Source organism: Phragmites australis, chromosome 6, assembly GCF_958298935.1.
Source record: "Phragmites australis chromosome 6, lpPhrAust1.1, whole genome shotgun sequence".
Lineage (NCBI taxonomy): Eukaryota > Viridiplantae > Streptophyta > Magnoliopsida > Poales > Poaceae > Phragmites > Phragmites australis.
Genome location: NC_084926.1, coordinates 38,523,682 through 38,538,159, shown reverse-complemented (window position 1 = coordinate 38,538,159; position 14,478 = coordinate 38,523,682). Strand labels below are relative to the sequence as shown.

Sequence of the window (14,478 nt, the reverse complement as noted above, 5' to 3'; positions counted from 1 at the left end):
GTGATATGCCCTTAGAGGCAATCATAAAAATGATTGTATCACACGTTTATATTCATGTACTAACAAATAATGTGTTCTTCCAAGAATGACGATCATTTACATTGATTGGCAAGTATGTGACTTGTTCACTGGTCGCATATCATTATGATAATACATAAGACCATCACATGTATTGATTGATGATCACGTTTCATACATCATAGGTGTAGAGATATCATGTAAATAATGTGAACATTTATTATTTTGATTGGATTCTGAGCCATGAGAAGTTAGAGTTTTAAAGGACTTCCAACGTGGGAACCCATTGACGAGCTCTATATAAGGAGAGGCATGGGTAGGGCGTGCAGAGGTTGAGTCACTCCAAAACCCTAGCCGTAGCCTTCCACACGATCTCCCAAAACTCTAGCCGCACGTGCGGTGATAGCACATCAGTGCTCGGCGTTTCTGCCCAGTACGTGTGGATACCGTAGAGGCGTTGCTACTATTGCGACGTTGATCTTCTCGGCGAGTTGAACGCGACGTGTTCAGGACTGTTCACCAACTACTCGGAGTTGGTCGAGAAGCGTGACCACCTACGCGGGGCTGGACGCGGATCTGATCGAGAAGCTGCTCGAGGAGTTCGACTGGCACGATATTGAATCGGTCTACTCCAACTCTTCTTCAGCTGCACTGCGCGTCTTGAGTGGTAATGATCTATGATCTCCTACTAGTATGATTTTCTGGATGAATACGGTAGAAAATTTTTATTTTAGGCTAGCGTAGCCTCACCGGAGGTGCTGCGTGAGTCTCACTTACCCTCGTTTGAATAGGCTTAAAAGTGGTTTTTTTCTTAAAAAAGACCTAAGCTATCCAAGCGACTAGCTTTTGACCCTGCCTTCTGGTACCCTTTAGCTGGCTGAGTAAACAGTTTTGACTGAAATAAACTAAAAGTTAAGAAATAAAGCTGAGATAAGCTCTCTTTTTTTACTTTTAGTATACTAATATGCTAAAAAATTATTATAAAAACTAATAACTAAAATTCAACACTTACGGTCATTTTCTCATGTAGCTAAAAGGTCTAAAACCGTAGCCTACCTTAGAGTACTGCGGGAGTCTCACTTTGAACACGCGGCGAAGATTTCCTCCCGTGCCAACGCCCGATCTCGAACCGAGCTGAAGCAACGACCGAAGCCGCGTGGGCCGAATCCGAAGCCGTACTGCTGCGCAACAGCCCAAAGCCGCGCCACAGCCTGAAGCCGCTTGGGCTGACGTCGAAACACGAGCGAACATGAACCATGCCGGAGCTACGCAGGACGGGCCGCTCCGAGGTGGGCCACATCAGCGCCGAACCGCGAAGCCAGGCTTGCCTCGCATATGCCCCTTGTTTATATATACACAACTGGTTTAACCTGACCTTCAAGGTTGAGTTTAATTTTATTAGCCTAGAACGAATATACACACAGTAGAATATGATAGTTGCTTTGTGAGGGATGAGGTCGTGATGAATCGATCCATTCCACCTCTCGAACCAAACAAAACCAAGCAAGTTCATTAGATTCCGAACTAGGATCGGATGATCCATAACCATCGCACTCCTTAAACCAAATGTTCCATTAGTGACTGTAAGCATTAATTTAAGATGCGTCAACGTGCAAAGCTGGGACAGAAAACATGACATTGCAGTGACAATGAAATTGGCCAAAACTTGATGCACTTCTTTCAATATATAAGTAACTGACGTACATGACTCAGTAATTACAGATGATTTGTGTATACATAATTCACCGATGACAATAACTGCACGAAATTAACCTAGAACCCTAGACCCATACATAAGGCAGATCTAAAATTATGCATACAGCAGCAAGGCCTACCCAGTTTCACCTACAAGCACAATCACAATCCCCCTACCTTGCCTAAACTAGAAGCTTGGTAATTTGTTGCGTGAGATGCACATGCATGACCACCATGGTTCTCAGATGTGGATCTCATCATTATCCCTCTCAAAAGCAATTAAGGGATTACTTTTCCACTATACAGCCGCTGTAAGATTTACACCAGCTTCATCAGAGCGAGCAAAAGCAATCCTCGTGAACAAAGCCAACTTACGGACCACATGTGTGAAACTCTTAACTCCATCCAGCAGCCACCAGCCATTGTCCCTTCATACGGTCCTCCACTTGTAGACAACGGCATATTAGTCCTTTCATAAAGAAACAGGCACCAAAGCACAGTATGAATAATAATAGAGCGTTTTAGATGCTTAAGGCAGAAGGATTCTGATACTAGACATGCCTCAGCTATGCTTTCTGGCCTCTCTAGCGCCATCATCCGATTTCACACCTGCATCACCTTTTGAACCAATTCAATCACATTTTTCATCGATGTTGTAGACCAAAAAAAAAGAGAAATAAAAGAGCAAGCATAGAGTTCAGAACTTCGGATCATATCAAAATAGAATCTTAATTGGACAGGAAGCATGTATAGGAAGCAAAACCTCTATCTGAAATGCCACTTCAAATCACTTCATCCCCACTTAAGTGTACATTCTCAGCAAGAACCGTTTCAGTGAAAACTTCTGCCCTCTCTGAAAACTCAGCACAATCGCTGCTTGCCAAGCTTCTGATTCCTTCAAGCTTTGTTTCATCCTTCTCAGCCACACATTTTAAAGCTGTGTGACCTGCCATTGTCTGAATTGTGTCAATTTCAACATTGAACATCAAGCTACCAAGCTTGCTAGATTCATCAGCCAAAACAACTGCCCCCACTGCTGCGCAGCTTGTGTCTGATGCTGAGGTATCCTCAGATCCATGTGGTGAACTAGTTAATCCATGTGGTGAACTAGTTAAGTGTGTTTGTTCTAAATTTACATCATCATGCAACAGAGAAGTCTGAGTCCCACTGCAAAGAACACTGGAAACTAATTTGACCGGACTGTCACATAGGATTTTACTGACACTATTTCCATGCTGAGGTGGGGTTCCCTCGCAAGGTGGACTTACTGAAGCCCTTTTAACAGATTTGCACGATTCTACATGGCCATCTCCATCGGAATCATACTTCCTCTTAAGCTGGCCCTCCAGATATGCACTCATGGTGCAATCTTCACCATCATTTTTATCAGACTGCTCTTGCTGGTTTGCATGCAAAGGAGGACAAGGTTTCTTGTATCCTTGCTCAAATACATGCGATGGGATCTGCTTCCTGCAGACATGGGTGACAGCTAGATCCATTCCAGTCTTCCACAATGTATACATGCCAATTTCGTGCATAAACTCATCTACTGTTCCACGGATATCAAACTTTTGACCACATATTTTCATCCCCTCTTTCCTTGATAAACCCATGTAGAAGGCACAGTGTGCACACTGTATTGCAGGATCTGCATACTCACATGGGTAAGGATGGCATTGCAGAATTCCTTTAGTATCCCGCTCAATCTGCATTTTAGAAAGACAAATTCCCATAAGGGAATTATTTTCTTCTAGGGTGAAACATATAACATAACCATGCTTTTAATATGGACATCAAATGTCTGATTAAGAGAAATAACTCCAGTTGCAGTTATGGCAAACATCAATAAGGAATTAGAGCAGTGTACCTTCAAAGTTAGTTGTCTCAATCGAGACTCAACCCACCCTTTCCAAAGCCGAAGATCATCATCATCCTCTGCAACTATGTCAACCACTAGAAATTTGCCATATGCCTCAAAAAAATGGAAAGGCTCAAACAAAGCAGTCCAATTGGCCTTATTAAGTTCAATTTCCTGCATCGACGATAGGCAGTGAGACCATATCCAGAAGCCTAGTTATACGGTGTAAGCTTTTCATGTACTAATTAAATAATAAATGAATACCTGACACATTCTATTGCCAAACCGAAATTGCTCCATGATAACCCTCAACGTGCTGGTTGAAACATTGTAACTAGAGTTCATGCATGGGTAGGCTGGTGTGATTATGGGCATAAGATGGCTTCTATCACGAGGATTTTTACGTGGATCCCATACAGAAAAACCAAGATCATCATTCTCAATGGCACAAAGCATCACTGGATTCGGCCACTGCCACTGGGTAAAAACTCTAAAGAATCTAGAAACCAGCATACTTGGCACAGCATTAGGATAGAGTTGGCAGACACGAGCTACCAGTAGAGCCCAGTTGACACCCCCAAGGAAACCGGTAATCTGACAAGGAAAATAATTCAATATCATCACGAAACGTTTGCAAGAACTAGCTTATTTATTTTTATTTTTTTGGTAGTGGAGTTTATGGCCCAATAACAAACAAAACTTTAAGCAGATAATAGAGTATAAATCCAGTCTTACATTAGAATAAACACCCCTTCTCTTTGCCCAGTGCTTCAAGCATCTGAGTGTTGTCCGGAAGCTCTGCAAAACATGCATTTTAGTATACTGACACAGCGGAGCCATACTTTTCAAGATGTGAGGGATGTTTTAGATAACCTCAGCATTTGGAACAAGCCGCAGAATCTGGTCTGCCACTCTGCACCCGTTAAGACTTCGAATAGTTGCTTCATCAACATCACAAAGCACAGATCCTTGAGAAATATCAAAATCCTGCAGCAGTATAACAAGAAAATAACATCTCTCTTCAACAACGTTCCACACACATGCATGTGTTTGAGAGATACAATGTTAATTTGCATCAAAAATACATCTCCTCTAGTACAAACACAGGAGAAAAGAGGACTTAGGCAAATAAACAGTTGATGCATTGAATTAGAGGTTGTACAACTTGGTCTTCTCCCGTCACATTGAGAAGTTCACCAAATGGCCACCATCAAAGTTAAAGAAAACACTGTAAATACTATTGAATGGCACTTCCACATTGACAACCGTACATGCAGAACGATTCAGATGATATACAATTTAAGATAGCACATTTATTAAAAGCCAAAAACTTATCACAGCTTGCCACCATTGAAGCAGTAAAGTGGTCAAGGGACATAATAGAAGATAACTTAAGTGGCTAAAAACTATCTCAGGCAGACAGTAAAATACATGCAGGAATTTATCTAACAAGTGTAACAGAAGAATTTGAGGATACGTCAACACATACAAATATTCAATGGAATGACTTACTGGTGGTATTACTGAAAGAGAGAGACTGGCATAGAGAAGGTCAATTGATATCCCACGATACTTAAATTTCATAACAGGTACATGAGCTTCAGGTATAGGTTGCAGCTCGGTCACTTCTTTCATTTCTGCTAATATGCCATGTAGTGTGACAAAGAAATCCTCCTGCAGGATGGTGTTATTAGCATCCGACATGAATATTTATGTAATCTATACAGTAAAATAACACAGCTAAATTCACCTCTCGGTTCACGTATGAAGGTCCAACACAAAGGGTATCAATGTCAGCCCCTGGCCCATGAACCTAACAAAAAAGGTTATTAATTGTGCATGGAAAAATTGATCTACTAGGAAAGTATTTACTAAAAAAGAGATCATGTTGTAATTAGACTTTTTAAGTATAAAAGAACACAACAGAAAGCATTTGTGGTCTTACATAAAATATTGTTATGTTCTTTTGCAAGGTTCAGCTACAAATTAGATACGCAAAAACTGGCAAATAGACCTCTACATTCTAGAACCCCTTGTTCATGCATGTTACTGGTAAAGTTCTACTGATTTCCTACATTTTGGCAGTTTAACAAGTATGTGTAAGGTTTATCTTTTATCTGCGCGACAAACAACTGGTAGTCACTCTCAGCAAGTTTGAGATTACTATTGCACTTAAAGATGACATTCCGGAATATTATTTGAACAATGAAGGAAAAACTTAACACCAATAACCATAAACTATACCGATCTTATCTGGAAAACAGGAGGTCAAGCTGTCAGATTTTCTTGCAGCAAGGGGTCGGTCAACCATAAGCCAAGCATTGTAAGTTCCAGTACAATATTACAATCCATACTAAAACAATCCACAGTAATATTCCTCCAAATTCCTTGTACTCAACTGTTATCCCAATTTACAGTGGTTTCTTAATGCTGGTATGTCAATTCAGTAGAAAGTACTGAACTGGTTCTTAAGTTGCAAGCTCAGTGCTGTTGTTCTGCTTGAGCAAAACATAAACTAAGCCTGAACTCCGAAGGACCAATAGAAAAGGCCTAAGCAACAGCATCACTTCTACTATAGAACAAAGGGAGAAAGGACAGCACAGAAATACATAAGACTAAAAAAATTTAGGCGATATTGAGTCGGTGACACTTGCATTCCATCAATCAGACATATTTGGATGATCAATGAGTTGTGTTATTTCAGTAATTCCATGGCACAAAAAATTGCAGCTGATAAAAGAACAAAAGCACCAAAGGAAGCAGATACCCCCAATCTGTAAGACCCAAAAGTGAAAAGGACTGCATTTGCTTGTTCAACCAATTGCTCAGCATATCCTTTTTTACTAGCCATCTTCTTCACCCATTCCTTGACTATCTGTATATACAATAGAAAGTATGTACATGTTAATGTATTATGTAGCACGGCAAGCAAAGATATATATAAAAAACAGCAAAAGGTCTAATATTTCTACAAAGAAAAAAAAAAGAAAAGGAAACTATGTTAACCTACATTATAATGTGCAAGTCGTGAAAAGATATGCTCCAAACAATAAAAAAAATCATGACCATATAGGTGCCGAAGAAAATATTAGCACTTGACAGATAATCATGTTGGTTACACATTAGGCATTTCTCTTCAATTCGAAAGCATAGAAACAGACACCACACAAGACATGTATGCATGCTCTGACACAACAAAACCCAACAAAGGCAGCACAAAAGGCACAACTAGAAACTACATATGGCATGTCCCCTTATAAGTTCACCTTCCAACCTCTATCATGTACAAGATGTCAAATTCAGTAGGGTAAACAAGCAACATGTAAATAGCGTGTAGCCTGGGAAGTAAGGAATTACCCAACCAATCTCGCATAGAACCTCCTCTCGCTTCAAAGACTCCTCCTTCCCCTCGTAAAGGTCTGCTTCAACCAAGAACTGAAACCAAGTTTTCAGGGACACAAAGGCAACATCATAAGCTCAACACCTGATGCCAGCAGAACTGCGAAATGTAAGCAGTTAACAAGGAATGACCTTCTCCAACTCGGCTGTCCTCTGGAGATCGGCCACCGTCGGCCCGGCCAGAGACAGTGGCGGGTCGGTGCCGCTGTACCGCCTCGTGGACGACCGCGGCGCTGCCCTGCCGGCGCTGAGAGACCCCGCCATTGGCTCGCTCGCGCCCAAACCCTAGTCCACCTAATCCAAGCAGGTAGTAACTAGCAAACCCCTAGAGACCACCAATCCGCGCCGAAAACCCAAAAATCTCCACAATTTGCCGCCTCAACCGCCGCGGAATCGAGACTCTCCTCTCACGCAACCAATCCCGTCCCCCCGGATTCAAACCAGCCGCTCGGTTGCGAAATCACGCGGTAATGATCCAACCAGCGCCTCCTAGAGAGACACCAGCCTGCCAAATCTCGCCTGCGAAGCTCCCCGCGATGCAGACGAGGCGGATTCCCTCCCAGAAATGCAGGGCGGCGCTACTCGGGGCGGCGCCGGCCGCTGAAGATGAGGAAGCCCTAGGAATGGAAGAGGAGGTGGAGGAGTGGATCGATGAGGGATGGATTCGTGCGCGCGGTTGCCGTGTGCTCCGTGCGTGTTCGCGGAGAAGGCGGAGGCAGAAGGGGAGGGAAGGGGGATTCCGCCGGCTGCTGCTGCGCCTGCGCGTCGAGGGTTTGGTAGCTTGGATGAGGCCGGCCAGGCTCATCGTGTGGAGGGACATGATGGTTCACTAGGTCAACTCATCCGATATAAAATCATTGTTAAGAGTTTGTCTTCCGTAAACGGATTTCATCTATGTTTCTCCCGAGCTAGGCTACGTTAATAATGTGATTAACATATAATTAGTTAATATTAATTGATATTAGTATATTTTAAATTAGATTAAGATTTAATACGATAAATTAAGTATTATAGAGTGTATTTATGTAAAATAAACATCATGCTAACATTTGTTTTTTTTTCAACCTCATATAACATATACTCATACTGGTAACTAAACTAATCTCTTCTTAATCAGATCGAGCACAAACAATCAATCAAATAAATAGCATTGCATACATCTAGCTTAGCTTAAATGAGTCTAGCTCACTAGACAGGATCAGACTAGACCATACGAGCAACTAAACAGACCCATAGATGTTATTGGAACGCTTATCGATCACATGTCACATGCTATTTTCATTTGAGTTTGTGATGTGCTTGCCATTCGGGTTTGCTAATTCTTCATGTCTAAAGTATCTTATCCAATATGCTCAAGATAAGTGTGATTTATCCTCTGATCTATAAACATCCTCTTTGTTCGACGCTAATGTCTTCACCAGTGGCTCACGGGCTTTAGGGCTAAGTTTTAACGTTGTTACTGTTATATGGAGGGGGGCACAATGACATGATTCATAGTTTTTTTAGGCCGAAGAGTAAATTCTCTTCACTTAATCATCCGAACTACAATCGAACTGCACTCATTGCAGTAAGAACGGGAGGCTAGGAATGGCAAGTTATTCTGAGTCCTAATTGGCGAGACATGTTTGGCACATAAATGAGATGCCCAGTTGGCCAAACGCCTTACATGCACCAGAGAGAACCAAGAGAAGTTCGAACCTCTTGGATTTCGTAAAGGATCGCCATAATCTCATATCGATGGCTCACTCTAGTCTTCCACGGATCAACTAGGTTCTTTGAATCAGTTTCCGCAAACGACATGAATCTTACCCATTCAGAAACTAGTGGGACCCCATTTCAGCAGGCTTCTGCTTCTGCTATCAGAGCTGAAGAAACTGGCAGTGCTCAATCGCCGAGAGGGATCCGTCACAATTGATGTTTATGAATCCAGACGGCGGTGGACACCGCTTTTGGTGAGGGATTCACATGCTACAGTAATTCACAGCTCGTCTATTCCCATCCACCGGTGGTACAGAACTGCTACGGTACCTTTTTCAACAGCATTTTCGCTATATTAACTGCTACAGTGTTTTTGCTACAATATTTTACTGCTTTTTACTGTTTATACACTCACGTATTATTGTAGAGCCTCTGACTTCGATAAAGTCAGAGGATGCGAGTTTTTTGGTGAGACATAACCTGATGTACGGCTGCACTCTGCCGGGAAACATGTATGAGATGCATTGCAGTGTCCTGTGCCCATTCAATTGCTTTTGCGCACAGGGATATGATTTTTCTTCCCATGTCTTGGATCATTACTGAGTGACTCATAGGTTTTAGGGTTGGTTTTTACCATGGTCGAGTAACAATCGCAATGGCTAGTAGGGATGGTGAATAGGACAAAGATGACCGTGAGGTCAACTGATAGGGATGGAGAAGAAGGCAATAAGTTATCCATCATACGAGTATTTTTTTTTAATTGATCATACGAGTATATTGTAGAGATAAAGAAAAAGATTTGAATAGATGGAACTACAGTGAAGAGATTGGTTGGATCTTTGATCTGGAAGCTAAAATACATAGCTTGTCTGTAATCCTAGCCTCATTTTCCACCCATTTCATAAGCTCAAGATCGGCTCTTCAAGGCCTGTTTGAAAACGGTTGGCTGCAATTCAAGTCCAAGAAGTTAAACAAAATCATAAATAGTTCATGAAACAATCTCTTTCCAATTGTCGAATGTTTCATAGAATTTAGTTTAAACTTGTGCTGAATCATAAATCGCCGTACATTATGCTAGGAGAGGAGGAATTTTACTTTTTAGCCTTTTCGAAAAAATATATTTTACAAATAGACTCTTCAGAAATATTTTCTAGAAATAGACCATTTGTATACAGCGCCACCACATATGGCGTCGTTGGTCCACTGCATTGGCGCCATGACCTTTGGCGTCATGATATGCCATGTAGGATGTAGGTTGAATCGGTTAGATGACAGGTCAAAGCACGATACCATATCCTTTAGCGTCGTAGATAAATGGCACAGTGTCACGGCGTAAAAATAGGCATTAACTTATTTCATCTCAGCTGCATGGTATTCACTTACAATTTTTGGACTGGGTCACTTATGAGTTCAATATGTTGTTACTCTTAGTAACCTATTCAATAGTGCTGCAAGTTATATTTCTCACAATTTCATATACAACAGTTAGCCAATAGGATCATGGCAAATATACTTCACGCACACAAACGAAAATTGTAAGCACACAAATTAGTGGATGAAAAAGCAGTTGAAGTAACATAACTAACACGAGTCTTCATAAATCATATACTACAACTACCATAATTAAAAGGGTCCGAGAATATTACACATATGTCTCACATCAAATTGCATAATCAAGTTACACTAATTCATATAAGACAACAAGGTTCTAGTAACACATAACACTACATGACTGACCACAAGGTAGCCACAAGTCCTCGGCTCATAACCAGAATCACCACACTAGTCAAATGCAAATCCTCGTTGCCATCTCATCGTCATCGTCTTCGGTTGCAACTACAGGCAAATTAGTCGTCTCTATTTGGATCTCTTTTACCACCTCCTCTTACTATAGAAAAGATCATCACTATCTATTTTGAAACAGCTAGTGATACTTAATAGTATCACTGTCAATTTATAACCAGTAATAATAGATTTATTACTGTCGATTACACAAACCGATAATAATAGTCAGTCCAAAATCCGATATTTTTAGATCAATTTTTTTTTTTTTGCACTCGACAAACAAACCTCTGCAACTTTTATGACTTGTGATGAACTTCCCGCGACTTCTGTGGGAGTTAATTCATCGAATATAGCAAATTACGCATCCAAACAGTTTATGAGAGTCGAGTCCATGACCTCACCTCTCGCGCGAAACTTCCTTACCATCTCACATCATAGTTCTAGTTGATAGCTATAGGATAATTTAATCTTTTGACTTTTCATGTACAAATTTTTAGATGATTCTTTGGACATTTATGGCTTTAAATAAAGAGGTAAATACATTAGCGGTACTCAAATTTATCTTGATGTGTCATTTAGTTCCACAAACTCTGAAAATGCATTTTTAGACCATTAATATTGTCAAACTATATCAATCAGGTCCATACTGGCTCAAATGGGTTTTGACGCTGACGTGACATGCTATGTGGTGCCTGCATGGCAAAGACGGTACAGAAAAAATTAGAAGAAATAAATAAAAATCAAGAAAATTAGGAAAAATAAAAAATCAAATAGAAAAAAATTAGAAAAAGAAAAAAATCAAGAAAAAACAGAATTTAAAAAAATCAGAAAAAAATCAGGAAATTCAAGAAAAATTAGTTTTTTAAAACAAAAACAATAGAAAAAATAAAAAATAATTCAAAAATTTAGAAAAATAAAAAAAATCAGGACGCGTGAATATGTCACTAGAACACATGCAACACATTCTATTCTATAACATATTTTACTTTTAGGAATGAATTAGAATAGAAAGGAACAACGAGTGAGTCTATTGCTAATAGGCAGTATGGCGTAACACATGCAATGAGTGAGTCTATTTTACTCTAAACAAAACAAAAATGAGAAAGTAATCCGTTAACTGTGGTCACTGGTTACACATAAAGAAAAGATGAGTGAAAAAAATAGAGCTTTTTTATGATGGTCCATACTACCTAGAGGTGAGGGGTAGTATAAACTTAAATCTTCGATCCACGTAATGGATATTTTGGTGGTTGAAATAATTTTGTTAAAATTACTGACTATGTCATTTAGGGCTACGACAGTAATTTACCTGTCTATTGAAAATAGCCTGACATAATCGTGCGCCGACCCTCTTGCTCCTGCTCCTGCTCCTAGCACCCCCTTGTCCCTGACCGTGCCGCTCCCGCTCCCTATTATAGCAATAGATTGTCTGTTAGCATGTAGAATTTGTTGTATGTGGTCTAGTGACATATAATGTTATACTACGTGTTAACAATAGACTCACCTGTTGGTCCTTCCTATTCTAATTCCTTCCTAAAAGTAAAATGTGTTATAGAATATGACTTGTTGCATGTGGTCTAGTGACATATTCATGCGTTCTGATATTTTCTAATATTTTCTATTTATTTTTATGTTTATATTATTTTGTATATTTTTAAAAAAATCTGATTTGTTTTCTTGATTTTCCTAATTTTTTCTGATTTTTTTTCTATTTTTCTGATATTTTCAAAAAAAATCTGTTTTTTCTTGAATTTTAATATTTTTTCTATTTTTATTTTTTCCATTTTCTGATTTTTTATTTTTCCATAATTTCCATGATTTTTCTTTACTTTTTCTAATTTTTTCTGTATCGCCCTTGCCATGCAGGCACCATATGGCATGCCACGTCAGTCGTCTTTGCCATGTAGGCATCATGTGGCATGCCACATCAACGTCAAAATCCCTCTGAGCCAGTATGAATCTGATTGACACGGTTTGATAATATTAATATATTAGAAATGCATTTTCAAAGTTTATGACCTAAATGATACATCAAGACAAGTTTGAGGACTGCTAGTGCATTTACCTCTTAAATAAAAAGTTGTCATCTGGAAAGTTATAGATCTCAGCGAGTGCTACAATTTTCATATAAAATTTATGTTCATACGACTCTGTATGAAAAATTTATGAATATCTAAAGACCAATTCATGCACTATTTGGTAAAACAGCCATAACTTGTACATACGGAGATTTTGACGTTCTACCTCTACTTTCAGAGCTAATGAGGAGGCACATCTAAAAAAACAGATATCATTTACACTGGTACCTTTCTTAACCTGCAAAGAGGCTCATAAGAATATTGACAGGATATCTGAATTTTTTGTCAAAACTTAACTTTCTTCAATTTGCCTGAAATTTTTTGAGACATAGTTATATATCTGAAAGTCAGTATTGCTTTCATCAATCTGAGTTGCAGTTTTCAAACGTGCAATAAAAATCTTTTAAGTTACAGTTTTGAACTTTGTGTCCCTATGTGTGGCATTTTCAATCCTGCTTACCAGTGTTACATCAGATCTCATAGTTCACTTTGTGGTTCAATACGTGGTTTTTTCTTCGACAGTTTTGTAGAGTTAGTTTGTGAGGTTAAAAAAGAGTTTATTTACTATGAAATCATGATCTTATCCCTCGTAAGAAGCTTCCTTATCATCTCCCACCTCACAGTTTTAGTTTACGGCTATGGGATAATTTATTCTTTTGACTTTTCCTATATAAATCTTTAAATGATTATTTGAGAATTTATCAAATAAAAAAGTTATCAACTACAAAATTGTAGATCTCGTCGAAGCTACAATTTTCATATAAAGTTTATCTCTATCCAACTCCGTATGAAAATGTTATGAATTTCTGAAGATGAACTGTATTTATTGTCACCCTGGTTAATATAACGAACTGACAGTGATAATGCCTCCATTATCACTACCGATTTATGGCTAGAACTGATTTATGGCTAGAATCGATAGTGATAATCAAGTATCACTGTTAGTTTTTTAATTGAATTAATAATAATACTTGATTATTAGTATCAATTTTTGCTGGATCAGCTATTATTGTTGGGTTTTTTTAAGAACCGGTAGTAATATTGTATCACTCTCGGTTATTTTTGAACTAGTAGTAAAAAGGGTAGAGATGACTCTTTTCTTTAGTAGTGTCTTGAGTCTTGACCCTCATATCTAACCAATCCAAAACATCCTTGTGTGACTTCAACCCTAGTATCTTCTCTTCTCCCTCTGTCCTCCCATCCTCATACCCTTTACACGGTGGTGGGTATTTGTCAAGATTCCTTTTCCACCACAGCAATGTCTCTTTCATACCTAATTTCTTCGCCCAAATAATTTGGCTCAGAACATCCCATGATACAGATGGCATACCATACCTACCCCTCATCTCGTTCTTAATCTTCTAAATTATCCTCTTCTTGTTCGAGAGAGATCAATGAAGCTCTCCTAATTACACATACTTGTCTCCTGCAAAGAAGGCATATAAATGTTAGAATTTCAAAATATAACATCAAATCTACCACAATTCGCATACTCACCCAATGATCGCCAAATAGAACCCAAATCTTTTAATAAGTAATTGGTAGGCTGAAAAAAATTAAATAAAAACCTACAAATATCACTTCAAAATGCATTGAGTGGATATTTGATATGCATATATCCAACTAAATGAATAACTACATATTTCACTTCAACATACCTTATATCACTTCAAACATGCCAATTGGAAGAGCTAATTCAAACAAATGAGCTACGAAACCAACATTGCAACAAACCCTAAATTCTAATACATACTTTGCATATATTAAAGTACTAATCCAATTCTAGCTCATCCAATACAAAGACTTCAAAAAATGAGCTACAAATCCAAAATTGCAACAAACCCTACATTTTTTTCTCTCCCACCAAATATCACCACAAAACGAGTTTCTATTAGAGAAAATTATGAGAAGGGAAGGGAAGGGTATTACCTTACCAAACCAAATCCA

The 14,478-nt window shown here is 39.0% G+C and overlaps 1 protein-coding gene across 5 annotated transcripts; it reads right to left on the bottom strand.

Annotated features, from left to right (window-relative positions):
- Positions 1-1,673: 1,673 nt before the first annotated feature.
- LOC133922379 (nuclear poly(A) polymerase 4-like) lies at positions 1,674-7,794 on the bottom strand. Of its 5 annotated transcripts, none has more exons than XR_009910454.1 (12): positions 7,103-7,794; positions 6,929-7,006; positions 6,339-6,446; positions 5,322-5,384; positions 5,084-5,245; positions 4,445-4,558; positions 4,307-4,369; positions 3,836-4,165; positions 3,581-3,745; positions 2,477-3,419; positions 2,275-2,331; positions 1,674-2,182 (listed from the first exon to the last, which is right to left on the bottom strand). XR_009910454.1 is itself a non-coding variant. In XM_062367695.1 (11 exons), the coding sequence occupies exons 1-10, from the start codon at positions 7,232-7,234 to the stop codon at positions 2,496-2,498; spliced, it is 2,139 nt and encodes a 712-aa protein (XP_062223679.1). In that variant the 5' UTR covers positions 7,235-7,794; the 3' UTR covers positions 1,674-2,331; positions 2,477-2,495. The 5 variants fall into 5 exon arrangements, 3 of the variants coding, with proteins under 3 accessions (XP_062223679.1, XP_062223680.1, XP_062223678.1); XR_009910455.1 differs by having other exon boundaries at positions 2,275-2,322; XM_062367695.1 differs by having other exon boundaries at positions 1,674-2,331.
- Between the last annotated feature and the right edge of the window lie 6,684 nt (positions 7,795-14,478).